This window comes from Hyaena hyaena, unplaced genomic scaffold, assembly GCF_003009895.1.
Source record: "Hyaena hyaena isolate Hyena2069 unplaced genomic scaffold, ASM300989v1 scaffold_422, whole genome shotgun sequence".
NCBI lineage: Eukaryota > Metazoa > Chordata > Mammalia > Carnivora > Hyaenidae > Hyaena > Hyaena hyaena.
In genome coordinates, this window is record NW_024081056.1 from 396642 (window position 1) to 414267 (window position 17626).

Sequence of the window (17626 nt, forward strand, 5' to 3'; positions counted from 1 at the left end):
GGGGCTAATTTTATGTGTTTGAAAGATACCTGTTGTTTCAACGTAATACTTACATGCTGAAATCACTTAAATTTACAAAGTAGTCATCTACAGAGTTAAAGATTGCCCATGAGCTCTATTTTGAATGATACCAAGCACCTCCTTTTTCCTGTATGAACTTGAGCAAACTATTTTTCTAACCCTCACTTTGTTTACCAGTGAAAGGCACTCACCTCAAGGCAGGTACCTGTAGGTAATAGCCTCTTGGTAAACTGAATTACTATTAGTACAAAGGGACTTACCAGATAACCAGAGAAGAAAAGGGGATATATATGCTCAGTTCAAAAACAAAGCACCTGAGTGGACAAAAGCAAAGGCCAGGGCTGCATAACACTGACATTTTTATTAGAATTCATTTGTAACAAATGGAACTTGTGTCAGCAAAGAACTGATTTTCATACAGACTTCTTTCGCCACCAATGTAACGAAGTAAGAAAATAAAAAGCACGCCTTTCATTCTGTAAAACATTTACGCGTACTACTAATTAGAGGTAATTGTATTTTTTAACAAGCCATTTTACAAGTTATTTTTTTTAAATTTTCAGTCTATGCATCCAAAACGAGAGCAAAGAACACAAGTGTTATTATCTTTGTAAAGACACTCCAAGCTTGAATGGCAAAGCCACATAACAGATGGATAGGATGGATCTGTAGCCTTCTGATCTCTGCTGGAGTATCAGGGCACCCATAACCCAAAGGAAACCAAAAGCCATAAAGGAAACAGAAAAGGGAATTAAAAATAAAAAGGAGGGACTAAAACAAAGCAAACCCAAAAATAAACAGGGAAGAAAAAAATCTCTACATTACTGAAGAATTTTTCCCTTCCTGTGTCTATGTTGTGTTATTTACATACACAATAATGAATTTCTGAAGCAGTTTCTTACAGATGGGTTCAAGTAATAACATTATTGGGTGTAGAATCAATAGGGCAGTGCATAGTACAAAGGTATAGAAAGTGCAAAGTTCCCTAGAGGCCCTTCCCTCCCCTGGCTGTCCTTGCCGTTGTCTAACCATGCAAATCATTTTTAAAAAAGAGCTAAAATAAAGTTCTGTACAAATCACTTTTTATATATTTTGATTTTTTTTTTACCATTGTAACTAATTACAAAATTATACATAACTACACGTACATAGGTAAATAATAGCACCGTACTGGTTATGATGATGAAAATAATTGGAAACTTGAAAGTTTACGGCAATGGTAGATAAAGATGTTTACCTGGGAAAATCAAACTAGAATGCCTGCACAGAGTGGAATGCACATCAATGACAGTAAGGGAGTTAGTTCTTGGAACAGCGCCTAAACAGTAAGATACCTAGATAGTCTCTGCCTCGTTTGTGTGGTATGCATACCATGAATTTTCTTCTTGTGATTTTTCTCCTCTTTCCCGTTGCCAAATGGACAGTTTTTGCTTCAGGGAGAGAAACTGCTCACTGGCCAGTCTTTCTAGTGTGTATTAGACACCATCATATTCTACACGTCTAACGTGGCATGTCTGCAAGTCTGTCTGACCCCCTTTGTTTCACTAAATGAAAATCACAGCACTCAGTAATCTGGCACTTGGATAAATCTCCAAAAGATACAAAGTAAAAGAAAACAACAACAGATCCACATAGTGCACATTCTTCTCTGGTTCTGATGTAGGTTAGAGAGTCTCATTCTGAGGTAGCCTTCTAGATACTTTTTTTTTAGTATTATATATTTTTTCCTTTTTTTTCTTTCTTTTTATTTTTTTATACAAAAGTGCTCTAATAAGATGCTTGCACGTGTTTGGTCTCTTGGATTTCAATCTACTAGTAATGGTAAAATGTGGAAAACAAAAATCCTTGTATGCTGAACATCGAATGAAGCTAAAATTAATCCAAAATACTCTATACCAAAACTCTTTAAGAGTTCCTTGGATATTTTTAGGGTTCTTTAAAATCATATAAGATATGGCATACTTATGCCATTATCCATGGCTTCCTATAGCAATTATGTTGGAAAATTTGTAATTATATTGGAAAATAAATTGTTGTTCAATTTCACTTTTTAGAAAAATCTTAATGGACTAGTAAGCATATTCCAGAGTTGACAAAGAGATATTTGTCACTAAAATAAGTTTTGTGCAGTTACTGCATGTTCCAGAACAGATTTGGAAAGGACGCTAAGTAAAACAAGTAGCTTTTCCTGATGTTGGCAATCATGAAAGGAAGGGCCCTGATTATCCAAGTGCTTTGGGCTGGTACAATCACTAACATCCCCGACTTAGTTGAAAACTAGGAATGCATATTATTCAAAGAGTTTTTGTACATGTGGTAAACAGATAATTCTTTAATTGGAAGAATAACATATATGAACAACTAATGAAAATAGGAACCAAAAGCTAAAAAGAAATGCTATTAAAATAGGCATCAATTATAAGGCACTCTAAATGCATAACTAAAACCAAAAGAAAATGAAGGACAGCACTTCCCAGGAGTGCTATATGCCACAAAATGTTTCTGACTGAACAGAGTAACATGAGTTTGGCTTTGCCCCTGTTACATATCATAAATGCAAGTTTCATAGCACATACTATAGACAATACACGATTGAATACATTGTTTTTTAAACAACTTGATAGCTGATATATTACAACATTCTCCCCTCCTAAAGGGATATGCACTGACCTTTCCCACATGCACACCTCTTAGATATTTAATATTTTTTATTGCACTAGAGTGTTAGAAATATTGAAGTTTGTTGGAAGCCTGGCTAACAAAAGGATATCTGTGAATATGAGTAGGTGGGTGGGGGGAGACTGGATAGTAAATTAGGGGGTGAGGCTTGACAATCACTGATGTGCATTCCTCATTTCCCTTAAAATTAAAATTTTATGAAATTAAGAAATACCCATATGTCGTAAAATTAATAAATTGAGAAAGATGTTTATAATAGCTTTTCTACCTAAAAAAAGCCCCAGAAAACAAAACAAAACAAAACAAAAACATACAAAAACAAAATGAAATCATGGAAGAGCTGAATGATATCTGTATCTATCTTTTTGTGTGGACACACTGTTTATATATACATAGACACCCCTGTAAAATATGGATATATATGTATATATGTTAGCAGCAACTTTATACTTTGCGCCTCCCTGTTGATTCCAAAAACAAAACAAAACAAAACAAAGTTCTTTTTGACTATGAAAAGAATGGGTACTTTCTCACCAACCAAAACTGAACAGAAGTGTAAAAGTAATCTGACAAGACCAATACTGTAGATTAAGAATATTGCACAAAAATGTGCAAATGTTCAAATTATTTGATATTTCTACAGCAAGATATTACAGATAACAGTTCTACAGCTTAAAAAAACCTACAATTTGGAAATAAAAAATGAAGAGTTATGTAACTTTTTAAAATTCACTTTATCGAATGATACATTTCATTAAAAAAAAGTTTACACAGTTAAAAATGAAGCACAGGTCAGCAGTATCTTTACAATACTAAAAAACTAAATCAAAGACTTTCTTTTGAACATTTCCCCCCATTCCCCCTGAAATGTTATTATGAGCAGTATGGTGGGAAGGGGCGATGTCGCAGCAGAGTCCATTTTATCATATGAGAAGCCACACCAGCAAACATCTTGCACTGAACTGCAGGACTCTGGCAATTTCTCCTCACACCTAACAAGCAATCCTGGACAAGATGATGGTTCTTTGCTGTGATTTCTTCTTCCCTTTATTTTGAATCCTTGAGGTATCTGTAAATAAAATCCTTCAGATGCCTCGTCAGTCAGGATTCTCTTTATTATTTTTCAGGTTAGATTATTAAACTGTGAATTCTTGGTCCACCCAGAAGAGTTTGTTTTTATTTTGTCTTGTTTTTAATAGTTCCACTAAGTGGTAGTTAGCTAGAAGTTAAGAAGGACTTCTCGAGTGCCCTGTATGGCTCAGAAGAGACTCCGTGGATACTGAAGGGCCTGCAGTAAGAACCCAAAGGGGGTCAGGGGTTTCTACGTTGCATAGTGATCAAAGCTGCCCAGGTACTCCAGTGCGGCCCGGTAGCAGAACTGGTACTGGTCCTGAAGGAGATCAAGCGTGTTGGAAGAAACAGGACAAGGGGCCATGAGTACATTTTAATAGAAAGATGGGGGAGAAGAAGGGGAAAAATCATTGCAGAGAGGAAGGGAGGCAAACCATGTGAGACTCTTGAATGCTGAGAACAAGCTGAGGGCTGATGGGGGTAGGGGAAGGGGGGTGATGGGCATGGAGGAGGGCATTTGTTGGGATGAGCACTGGGTGTTATATGGAAACCAACTTGACAATAAATTAAGAAAAAAACAAACCAAAACAACAACAAAAAACGAAAACGACTTTCAGCCAAGTCATGTTTGCACCTGGGAACTGTGAAAAATATTGAAAGCTTCATAAAGGAGATGAAACTTGACCATGACAGGAAGTGACTTACAGCCCCAGAGGTTCAGATGTATTGACATAAGGTAGTGAAGTAGGAAGGAACTATGGTTTTCAAAAAAGTCAGATCTTGATTTTTTTATCTCAGTATAATGTGTGTGTCCTAGAATAAAACCCTCTAACCACGGTGTTAAAATGACTTTCATGCAAAAAAAAAAAGGAAAGAAAAGAAAAGAAAGATGAAAGTGAAATTTCAAAAACAGTTACATCTGGATGGGGGCAAAATTACTTCTCTTATCAATTAATTCATTCCAATGATCAATATGCTTTAGTGAGCAAAGAATGATCAGCCACATAGGATGTTTGTTCACTTCACCAATCAATTTGACTAAAATGGTCTCCTAATTATGAAGTAGTGACAGCTGGAGTGAACATTATCTTCCAGACAAGTGTGAGCTGTTCTCCAAGCAGTAGCAAACAATTACCACCACTGAACATGTGACTATACCACTGTTGTCTTTTACAACTATCTGCTTGTTTGTGATAACTTAATCTCAAGTTTACGTATTTGCCTCTCTTTAGGCTAATTCAGACACATGTTGTCCTGAGGAAAATCTAGATTCATTTATCTTCTGGACTATTGAAAAATAATTTGAATAAAAAATTGTATCAGATAGTAGACCTTAGTACCTGCAATCACAATTACCCACCACTGTTTCTGATGTTCTTATTTAAGTAGGGGTGAGGAACAGTAGAGCCATTTACAGAGGGCTCTGAACTTTTAAGCTTTTCATCCCCTGAAAATGCCATCAAGACTGGCTGCCTGTATAAAAAAATACCCATGTCATTTGGCCTAATTCAGTGTGATTGCTAGTTATCTGTTCTGGAAAGGCCCACATTAAAATAATATAACTTGAAATATGTCTTTTTTCAGGTAGGGAAGAACACTGTCATATTGGAATAAGTTGGGGCATTGTTGGAGAGATAGAAAAAGTAGAATTTTTGCCATAAAAGAAACTTATTTTTAGTAGCCAATGGGGCTGAAAGTAGATAGTTTCTATTTTGCTTAAATGTGCATTTTTTTACAATAAAAATGGTAATGCAAAATAAATGGAGTTTGCTTTCCTATGTTGTCACAGTAAGCTGCTTGGCTAAGTGTTAAAGGGTTTTTAAACATCCAATTTCCCTCTTCTACCCCCAGCACCCATTAAGTTTGTCAGGCCGACATCATGCTTTGGGCAGTGCAAGCCAAATGCTTGTACTATTCTGAGATCACAATTTGGAAGATATCGCAGGTAATGAATTTAGGAATACATATAAATTGTATAATTTGGTGGCCTTTTGAGGAAAAGAAACACTCACTCATTAGAAATAAAGTCAATAGGCCAGACTGGCTATATCACAAATTCATATTATTCTAAAAAAATTTAGGACAGAATATGGAGTATTAATGTCTCTAGGGCCTATCCAGGATCCAAATATGTAAAGTGACCATTAGGAGAGTAGAGAAGTAAAATGGATTGAGGGTCTGCTCTGCATCAGGCACTCTGCTTTATATATAAAATTGCCATTTTTATAGTGCAAAAATGGTCAAACAGTAACAATTTGTCATGGTTAAACCCAATACATAATCAAACATGCAAAACAACTGTAAAATATTCAGTGTCACTCCCATATAGAGAGGGGAAAAATGTTCAAAAAGTACTAAATGACTGGATGCTTTTCCTACAGTATTTTCCTGTATTTTGCTTTGGTGTTGAGAGTCTCTGGACTCTACGAGGTCCTGGCTAATAAAACGTATTTGGCTCTTGAGATGTGACAAACTCATGGAGATTTTTCTCACCTCTGTCTGTACCATGGCTGGTCGTTGTGTTCTTAACATTTTGACAGTCTGGAAGATATCTACAACACCTTCATATCTCATTCTTTCCAAAACAATGCTTAGTGTTATGAAGACTCCAGTTCTTCCAACGCCCGCACTGTCATAATGACAAAGATGGCATTACCGGATGCGACGCTCATAGTCTTTACCACATTTGCTTGGAAGCACTTGCTTCCATATAAGAACAGTTTCCTCCACACCAATGGTTAGGAAAATGTGGTGTTGCATTCACAAAAGGACTACCCTTAGGATAATGTGTCATGGTAAAATGTGAGAATGAATATAGAGTAATTAAGTCCTACATAACACAATGGCTTTTCAACTGGGATTACACTCCATTTTGGTAAGAGGAAGGAAACACAAATATTGCAAAATAATAGATGCAGGGAAAGGTAAATCAAATGTAGGTTAATATTCTTCATGCAGATACTGAAATTGTAGAACTTGCTTGCTTAATATTTTTTAAAGTATGAAATAATTGTGATAAGGTAAGATAAACTTCAATTTTTCTAGTGTATTATTTACTTCTTGTAGTAACTTACAATCTATGCAGGATATTCCATCACTTAGACATGTCAATAAATAAGAAGGCATATAGAGTATTCAAATTTAGACATTAGTTTCAATTTGAGAAAACAGATCCTGTTTTTTTTTTTTTTAAGATGAGATTCTTATTCAGTCTTTAGAAGGGTTGGTGAATGTCTTACATGTTCAGATGGTGTAAATGTATATATATATTTGTTCTTTATGCTGAAAATTAGAACTTTAACAGATTCTCAAGGGGGTCTATAACCTTAAAAATAAGCTATATGTTTATCTACAAGTTTTAGGTGTTCAGGAGCTAAAACACTGGGATTCTTTCTACCACATTAGCAAGGTTTTGAGTTTGTTTTCTTTGTTGTTTTAAGATAATTACAGAATGTTCACTGCAGCAAGAGAAGAAAATTAATTCATAGCTTTTGTGCTCTTAAAAAGTAGGAAAGCATCTGGAGGTTTAGGTAATGAGGAGAAGAGTGAATAATCTGAAAAATCCCTACATTTTTGGATCCTAATTAAACGGCATGTGTAATGCTTGGGTACAGGCTGTAGAAAATGGATGGATTCATTTACTTGGGGATGTAGCTGACAGGCATATATAAATAGTGTGTCCCTTTATAAACTGGGTTTTCTAAAGAGCCCAAACAGAATTGTTAAGTACAGCTTTAAAATCCATGGGCAGTCTTTACAAAGTGGGTGAAGGTGTCCAGGAGCAGTCAAGGTTCTCTGTTAAGAGTAAATGACCTTGAAGGTCCCTTTCAACCCCCTTTCAACCTTGAAAGTCTCTCTTACTCTTGAGAGGCTGTGATTTATGATTTTTTTTTTCCTGAATGGTCCAGGTATTCCAGAGTCTATTTAACCTTGATTTGATTGCTTGAATGTATCAAAATATAGGATCTCTGGATTTCTACTAGGTGCTTTCAATAAAATAACAACTTCTGAACTTAATGACTTCATAATGCAAGTTTAATAAGTTGTAAGTGAGGTACATAGTATTTTAAGGATGTTCCTAGATAAGAGAAAATATCTAGCAGTCATATATATATATATATATATATACTATATATAGACTATATATATATATAGACATTAGTTATATATATATACATATATGTATATGAATAACAGGTCATAAGTAAACTCCTTATACTAAATAAGTATTTAAATCATTTTGTGATGGCAAAAGCAATAGGAAGTAACACACATTTATACACTTAACCTTATGGCAATGTCTAAAGTTAAAAATATACATCAAATATATCCTTTGTCATAGCTTATACTAGAAAAGTTTGAATTGGCATTTGGGCAACTTACATAGAAAGTTAAGGGGAATACTCAGTTAATTTAAGTACAATCTATACTATCCACTCTGTCTGAATATTGGGGTCCATATGTTGTTATCTACCATTTTTTTAAGCAAAATAGATTTTTACAATAAAAAAATAAAGAGATTAGAAACTGAGACTTTAAATTGCCAGAATCTGAAAATATATTTGTTTAAGTAAAATTAGGTGAATTCCTTTCATCAGAAGGTTTCTGGATAACAACTTCCAAAAGCACTAAATTTATGGTGAGTGTCCTTTCTGAACCGTTTACTTGCTATTTCTATTAACTTCAATGACTTGAATTATAAAATGCCATGGAAACTATTGAACATAATTAACTTGAAGGTACTTCATTTTCTGGTATAGCAACAATTTTCAAGCAAACTGCAATTTTAACTGAGGTACCATTCTAATCATTTACTGACTGGCAAGAATTAGTATTATCATTAAGGCTTGATAACTATTTATGATTTTCCTAAAAAGACAAACACAGGAGATAGAGAAGGATAGTTATCAGTGTAATCCTGTGGAAGTAAAACAAGTAAGAAATGATTAACTGAACAAATTATCATGAAGGGACATGCCAACAATTCCTGCTAAGGTAAACTAGGCAAGGGAAAACACAGTTTGGTCTTTGTCACAAGATGTAAAATTTGGGGATAAAAATCTTACTTCTTGTTACTTTCATTTTTTTTTTCTTTTTGGAAAGACAGAGAAATGAGACCTTGCTTTAGATTTTACAACATATTTCTGAGAATAAAGTCTCAATTATGCTGATTCACTGAAATAAGCTTGTACTGACAACGAATAGACAACAAGGCACATTTTTATAGTTATTATCACACTCATCAGAAATGGAAACTCATCATTCTTGATGCTTAGCTTACCTGCAATGGACTGAAATGGGCCCATCTTGGCCAAACTGCTCTTTTGTTTTATGTACTTGGCCAATGAAGTCAATAAATCCTTCTCCAGACTTTGGCACTCCTTGCTCTGGCCAGTCAGTGAACTGAAACTGCCTCACTGTTCGGGACTGTCCGTCCTTTACAAAGAAAGCCACGTACCCCGCCACAGAGGAGGATGCCAGGAAGATCCAGCCAGTGTACAGACCACAGCAGCAGGAATGATTTTTTTCCAGAAAGAAAAAAAAAAAAAAAAAGAGGTGGGAGGAGGGGGAGGAGTTAGAAAAATGTTTAACTAGAAATTTAGTCACGTGTGTATCTTACTGTTATTAACACTGTCTATATTTACATATATTTAAATTGCAATTTCAATCTGGCAATGCCCAAGTAAAAATCTGGGTTCTTGTAAAAAGCCATTTAATTCCCATATTAGTAAATGCTTCCATGATCCAATACTTGCCTTCAAAACCAAGGTGGAACATACATACTCTATTTCAAAAATTTCAGAAATCAATAACTTAATATTGAAAAGAGCATCTAGGCATGTCATCCAGACCAGAGATTTTGCTATTGTTATGATAACTTCCCATCTGCTGTACTTCCTTATATTTAGCATTGTCAAATAACAAATAGTGACACTGAATGGATCTGACACCAACTGGGTAACTGTTAACCTGGATGCCCCACATGGCTCAGAGGCATACAATTTCTAGCCATGGTGGTACATAGCATGTGTTATGCAACTATGCTGTTGTGTGGGAAGGAAGTAAAATGTCCCTCAAGGAGAGAAAAGAGATTATTAGCAAATAAACACTCCATTCTGAAAAAAGGCTCTTTTGGCTGACCACAAGAATTAGGCACTGTGGTGGGCTTTAACAGACAGACCAATGGAAAGAAAACAAGCTGGATATAAGAGCAATCTTTAAAGTGATTAAGCAAAACTGCTCTGACTCATGAAGTATAAATGATTTGAGAAAGAGCTACTAATGTGCTTCTGATTCCTTCTAGAACAGTATTTTCAGAAGCATAACAAAAACAGAAGAGACCTTTTTTTTTTAATTGTAGGAATAAGAATTATGTCCATCGACTTTCTTCTCTGAATCCACTGAGAGGGAGAGAATCCAAATCCCAAGCTTGGAAAGACTGATCCCATTTGCAGAGGCTCTGCTCCCAGTTGAGGCTTCAATTTGTTCCTCCTTTCCATTTTTGCAACACCACTTTCCCCTTTAAAAGGCTTTGGACATGGGTGTGCATGTTTCCAAGGTTCCGGTTAAACAGACAGAGACCCAATCTTTCTCATTCAGTCAGATTGAGAGGAGGGGATGGCTTAGCTTGAGATTGGCACACATCAACTAGTCTTGTGTTTTCCACAGGAAAAGGATGTATTCCTGACTGTCATCATTTGATAAAATAGGAAGATCACATTAACTTTTTGGGAATGGAAGAATATGAAAATAACTGCTTGGCCCCATAACTAACTTATGGATGGTAACCATGGGAGCATGATTTACTTCCCTCTGTTTCTGGAAAAGGTTTGGGAAGCACAGGAAGGAAGCCAAAGGCTAGGTAATGCAGATTTTTCCTCCTCTAAGTATCCTGGGGATTTCATTTCTGACTACAGTTGCTTTTAGCAGCAAGAAGAGGTCATGTGCACAAACCCTTACTATTTGGAGGAGAGACCAGCTGACTCCATTTAAAGGTTACCTGTTTAACAATACTGTCTTCCAAGTGCCAACTCACTCTCTAAACCGCTAAGTTCAGATTAGAAACACACGAGGAGCACAAACAGCAAATGCTATGGCAGCTAAGAAAATTATAAAATCATAGGGAGCCTTTAAAAAAAACCAGAATTTGAACAAATTCTTACTTTAATATTTCTTCTGCTTTTTGTGATCAGATTTAATTGGGCAAGGGAGGAGTAGTAAAGAAGGTGTGCCTGCTATTTGCAGGGCCTGACCACCAGTCTTTACAATCAGAAATGGTTGGTGAGTTTGCTTGGAATGTACTTAAGGTTTTCACTCACATATCTACCTTCAAATTCTGAAGGGCACATTGTATGTATGTTTGTATGTATGTATGTATGTATGTATGTACGTATGTATTTTAGACAATGGAGTGGGTCACCAAAACATGCATACTTGGGCAACTTAAAAAACTTCAACCTATGGGGTGCCTGGGTGGCTTAGTTTGTTAAGCGTCCGACTTTCGCTTAGGTCATGATCTCACGGTTCATGGGTTCGAGCCCTGCGTCGGGCTCTGTGCTGACTGCCAGCTCAGAGCCTGGAGCCTGTTTCAGTCTGTGACTCCCTCTCTCTCTGACCCTCCCCTGCTCATGCTGTCTCTCTCTCTGTCTCCTAGAAATAAATAAACATTAAAAAAAAAAAAAAAACTTCAACCTATGGACTTAACTGCTATCTTGAGTATAGTCACCTTTAGAGTAGTTAAGATTTCAGACTTTCTGGGATTAACAGGTCTGTCACCTGGGCCAACTAGCCTGCTAACCAATTTCTCCTTCACTTTAGGCCAACAGCCAGGACACAGCTTTGGGGATTAGCAGACAATCTCTAAACATGAGTATTGGTTGGGAAAGCTGCTTTCCAGAAAAAACAGTGGATCAAGTAAATAGCTCTATCCAGGAGTTTTATTCAGCCCACCTACTGTGACAGTTCCAAAAACATAGCAAGGCTTTGGACTGACCCTGCTCTCTCCTAAGATATGTTTGTAATCATGGTTTGAAAGTGGCCAAAGGCAAGGATATTAAAGTTTATGCATAGAACATCTTACATCAAGGCTGAACCTTGGACTCAGCAATCTAGATAAGACATGCAGAATGAAAATTAGCCAACAAGGGTCATGGGTGCACGGCTCTCATGGACAGACACATTATCACACTGAGGAATAAACCATGCCAGGAATCAAATTAGAATGTGCAAAGCTTATCAGAGTCTTCTAAAGAATGCCATTTGCTCTGCAGGTTTAAAATCATACCAAATTAACCTCTAAGCCCACATGACCTAAAGGGCTTTGCAAAACAACAACATATTTACAGCCTCAAGTAATGAAGAAGTCAAAAGAGCTCCAAAGAAAATGATCTGAGAAAGTGAATGTAAGCACAGCCAACCAATCAGTAAATGCTTCCCAGGGTACACACTCACCAAGTGTATCCCCAAAGTTGGGCTGCCAGATGTTACATTTGAATGGAAGCCAAGCCTGGATGTGAGGATACTTGCCAGACAGAGGAAAAGTTACTCTTATATTAAAAAACAAAGCAGTCATCCAAGATCAGTTAGTACTTTGGGAGAGTATGGCCACTTGGCAGATATTTCTCCAGAGATACTTATTTATTTTGAGAAAGAGCACATGCATGGGCAGAGAGAGAAGAAGAGAAAGCATCCCAAGCAGGCTCTGTGCTGACAGCACAGAGCCCAATGTGGGGCTCGATCTCAGCAACTCATGAGATCATGACCTGAGATGAAATCAAGAGTTGGACACTTAACCAGCTGAGTCATGCAGGCATCCCCCCAGAAATGTATTTTGGACTGCTTTTCAGCCAATGGTTAAGAGCATACGATTGTGCCAACTTACCCTGGCATCTGTAACCTTGAATTCTCTTAGGATATATTGTGGCATGTTGTACTCTGCCATGGGATCTACAACAAAGTACTGGTATCTTGCAGATCGTTCTGCTGGCCAGTATTGGTGACATTTCTCCTAAAAGGAGAGAGGATTAGTGTCAAATTATACAAAGTACAAATAAAATATCATCTATCATCTATCAATCTACATATTTATTTCCCTCATTAAAAAAGTTCAACATTCAAGGCCATTCCAGTTGCATGTGATGCATTTTTCTCTTTGAAGTCATAAATTCCCTGAGAAGAGGGAAATCATGTGGTTTAATATTTGCCCATGGCACCAAACACAGAATTGGCATACAGTAGGTTATTAATACATATCACATGGATACTTTGATAGGGTAAGTATCTTCATACCTACAAGTTCTCCAAATATTGACATCAGTTCTTGGATATAATGCTGGCCCTATTAATCATGCATTGCACCACCAGAGTAGACTTGTATCATTGTGTTATGGAATAAAATGAACTATCAAGTGTGAATGCAGAAAGAAACTTCTATATTGATCTGGTCTAGTCAGCTGAGGAAACTGGAGACCAGGTAGTTTTAATGATTTGGCTGAATTGTCCAGTGTCAACTCTCAAGAGTCAGAATAGTCAAGTTACTTTCTAAGTTTGGCATTTTTAGGCTCTCTTTATGGGATTTAAGTGATGGGTTTCAGATACATCTCTACCATTTAATTTATACAAAGAAGAGAGAAAGAAAGTATCTTAAGCAAATATAGCAAAATGCTGTATCTATTGAATCTAAGTGGTAGTTCCTTAGGCATTTCTAATACTACTTATATTATTTTATGAGAGAAAGAGAGAAAGAGAGAAAGAGAGAGAGAGAGAGAGAGAGAGAGAGAGAGAGAAAGAGAGGCTGATGGGGGCTTGATCCCATAACTGTGAGATCATGCATGACCTGAGTGGAAATCAAGAATCAGGCACTTAATCAACTGAGCCACCCAAGTGCCCCTCATACTCTTTTATGTATTTTTCAGAATAGTCATTTTTAAAAAGTAGAACTGAGATTACCAGATTATATCCTTGGAAAAAGTATGTAACTATTCAACATAGGGTAGAGGGTTGGAAAGTAAGAATTTGCTTCACAGATGTAAGGAAGTCAAGGTCTTCCTTGAGAAGTGAGAAATTAGGGCATATTTGTTCATGAAACTCCAGCTTGTCCAGAGTGAAAAGAAAAAAGACTGCAGAGAATGAGGACCTATGTCAAACAAGGGCATCCGCTTATTTGCTCCTATGATTATGCTTCACTGGAAACAAAATACTAGCTCTTTCTCCAAAACACATAAATTAAAGAACTTGATGTGGCTTTGCAAGTTAAAAACCAACACAAGAGTAATGAATGGCCCAGAATGTGACCAGAGAACTCCACATTTCAAAGAAATGATGCTGGCCCTTGGGTTATTGAAAAGAAATCATCATTTCTTTATGGTGAATGTCTTATGAGAAGACACTCACTCTGCCCATCTCACGCAGTTTGGTGAGCATCACAACGATGGTGGAATTGTGTTCCCAAAGCATCCGCCAGAAGTCTTCGGTGGTCTCTGCCAAGGGCCCTTGGGTAGCAATGTAGGCCTTCTGTTGTCTGAATTACAGAGAATAAAAATAGCATGTTAAATTAATCAAGGAACATGCAAAGTTCACATATGATATGTAAACATCAAACTCATTGATGAAAACTGAAAAGATATTACCATTGCAATTGCAGTAAAAGTCCATTAAGATTGTGTAATCAAATAAGAATGTTTAATACATTTGGGGAATTTTGCAAAAGAAATTGCTTTGTTAATATTACAATGTATGTCTTTATCATTATTATTTAAATTTTAGTGCAATGCTAATAACTCAGTTTCATGTATCATACAAATCACTTAAGAAACACTGGTGTGGCTTCATTTCGTGGAAAGGACTCTTACATAATCTATTAAATTTATGAAATAAATCTTCTTTATTAACTCTTTTCACACCAAATGGCTTCTGAAAGAAGAGTGCAGAAGGCCAGACTAAAGACTCCATGACTGCTTATTCTTACTCCTACCAAAAATAATAAAAAACAAATACCAAGGGACTGGATGCTGACCTATGCAGAAAGAAGATGTTTTGAGTTGAGATGAAATTCATTCTGGCTATGAAACTGGGGCACATGTAAATATCAAGGCTTTGGACTGTCAGGGGAACAAGAGTATATACCTGTATCCATCAATAAAACTGGCATTGATGTAATCAGATCCTTCTACTCCTCGGATAGGCTGCAGGCATACCCTTGTGGATTCATATGGCATAATATTAACAAGGCGATTTTTGAATTTATTACATGGAAGATTGGCACTGATGAATCTTGAGGTGTGAGCTTTAGAGCTGGCTAGACGCTGTTAAATAGAAAAAAAGAAAAAAATCTGACAAAGATAATTTTAGCCTACGGTTAGATGTAATGTACCCAAGATTTCCTCTTTAGAGGAAAGCTTTAAAGTAAAGCTTTTGTTTATTTTAAAGTAAAGGACTCTTCACACTGCCTTGCTTTTCACTTCTACCTAATGATTCCATATAGTCTACTGAGTTTTTAAATATGTTTTGAGAGTATGGGATCTCTCAGTTTAAGTTAGGGTACAAAAGAGCTTGAGGTATTGTTAAGAAGCAAAGGACAGAGAAAAGGGAGAGAGAAAGAAAGTGTTTTATAGTCAGACACCTGAGAAGGTCAAGTGAATCTTGTAACTTCACAAATTTGAAAGGTTAAGAAAGTGAGGCCACTACTCAGAGACAACCCCAGAATGACTTGCTCCTGAATTACCACATCACATCCAATATCATACCTTAAATTCAAGCTCCATTCCTGTGACATTCTCTCCTGCTTCTATTTGTGTCAGCTTCTGAATGTAGGCATACAAGTTTCTAGCTGGCACTTCGGTATTTCCACAAGTCACTGCTTCTAACAGTGCATCATGGATAAAGATGTATTGGTCTTCTGTTTGAACCATGTAATTCCTCTGGGCTCTCATTAAAGTTACATGGCCATAAATATCTACAGTTTTTTCATGCTTTATTCTTTCTAACATGGCATCTATTACGATGAAACAGCCAGTCCGGCCAACTCCCGCACTACAAGAAAAACAAAAGGAAAGTCCAAATAAATCTACCAGGAAACAAACACATAAAAAATTCTTTTCATTCTTATTAACTAAGTTTTAAACCCATTAATTCTTTCAAACTAGCTATTGGGATTATTTCAGAGCTCTCTAAAATAAAAAGTATTATCAAGTCAAAATAACCAGAGGGTAGGGAATCAAATATCAACTATAATTAATTTGGTTTCAAAATGTAAATCCATAAAGACTACGATTCTTTGATCATGTAACACAAAGCAGACATAATTTTGAAACTGTTATTTAAAAAGCACATTTACGTTTGTTTTTTATTAGAAGGCATTTTATAAATTGGTTAAGAACTAACTAGACTATATCTTTTGGCAAAACTTCTCCATTTATTTCAGTTCAATCTGTGAAATAAAATCTAGAAAATCACTCAATTTGAAATATTTCATATTCTAAAATGAAGCCAGGAAGTTCTAAAACTAGCTTAGTGGAAAATATATAATTAAAAATGAACTGCTATTTCACATGAAAAAAGGTGCAGGTAGTTTTCAATGGAAATAAATTCCTAATTAAAAAAAAATCACTAGAGAGTTTAGGCAAATTTTTCTTCTTTTCCAGAGTTGAACATTTTTTGAAATTCCAGGTGAAATTCAAGTATTCTGTGTGTGAAAATAGAAGCTTCAATCTTTGTTATTGTAGACGCTCTGAGGCATTTTTTAAACTCCATTACTTCTGGACTTGTGGGTCATTTTCCAGTTGGTGGAACCCGATTAAAAGAAGAGAAGGTGAGAGTGAGCAAAACCCCAAAACAAGATCTGCTGTTCCAAGGAGACAATCTAATTTACTGAACTGGATTACAGAGTCACGTGGTTGAAACATTGGAACTTCCTCAAGTGTTGTAAAGAATACTAGCAAAATAACACATCAGTATTCTTAAATCTCTAGGTAAGCCTTGTTTGTCTCTTATCAAACTCTTTTGAGTAAGTCCAGTGTCAAGTATGGTTGAATCCAAACTATTTTCCTCCTCCTGATCATGGATATTTACCTGGCTGGAAAAGAATGAATTAACAGGAATAGGTATATATCACCACCGTAGATACTAAGCAACATATAGTCTCCTTCATTAGCTACATGCCACTGTTTCCTCTCATTTGTATCTATGTGTTCATTTATTTGTCCATCTGTTCATCAATATATCCTTCTTTTCATTCAATGAACAGTACTTTGTTAAGTAACATGTGGGATAAAACATTAAAAATGACTTAGACCCTTCCTTTGAAGAGCTTAACATATATAAATGAGGTAATAGGTTGCTTAACTATTTATACTAATGGACAAAAAGAAAACAAAACAAACAAACAAACAAACAAAAACCAGGATGTTTTGGTTTTGTGGATGATGTGGCATTTGAACCAGGAGTTGAAGGACAGGAAGGATGGGGAATTGAGGAGGCTAGAATAGCAAAAGACAAAAAATAGCTTTTGTAGTCCTATGTTGCCTTTGGGAGTTACATGTGAAAATTTTTATTGGCCTAGTGAGGCATCTGTACAAGGAATATACCAGAACTCCTAATGGAAGAGTTTAGTGAGCACTAGGGTACCTGACTCAACTGAAATGGCAGTTTCTCTCTAGTGCCAAGTGGCCACAAGGTGGTAAGTGAGGATTTTGTAACAAATAATACCTTCATTTGACTACTAAGCAATACAGATCAAATCTAGCTTCCACAGAGAGGCCCTGAAGTTTGTAGACTAGGGTAAGCAGGAATACAATAGGACCACTATTTAAAAATTGCTTATTTTTTTATGTCCTGTCAAACATAAAAAATGACTATT

The 17626-nt window shown here is 36.1% G+C and overlaps 1 protein-coding gene across 1 annotated transcript in view; it reads right to left on the reverse strand.

Moving 5' to 3' along the window:
• Window positions 1-363: 363 nt before the first annotated feature.
• The window catches only part of PTPRD (protein tyrosine phosphatase receptor type D), a 533426-nt gene continuing 516163 nt past the window's right edge, over window positions 364-17626 (reverse strand). The window contains exons 30-36 of the mRNA XM_039252611.1: window positions 15516-15801; window positions 14896-15074; window positions 14164-14290; window positions 12653-12778; window positions 9053-9207; window positions 6265-6400; window positions 364-4090 (exon numbers count right to left, since the gene is read on the reverse strand). Coding sequence (XP_039108542.1) covers window positions 4022-4090; window positions 6265-6400; window positions 9053-9207; window positions 12653-12778; window positions 14164-14290; window positions 14896-15074; window positions 15516-15801 — 1078 coding nt within the window. The 3' untranslated portion in view covers window positions 364-4021. The remainder of the gene's footprint in view (window positions 4091-6264; window positions 6401-9052; window positions 9208-12652; window positions 12779-14163; window positions 14291-14895; window positions 15075-15515; window positions 15802-17626) is intronic.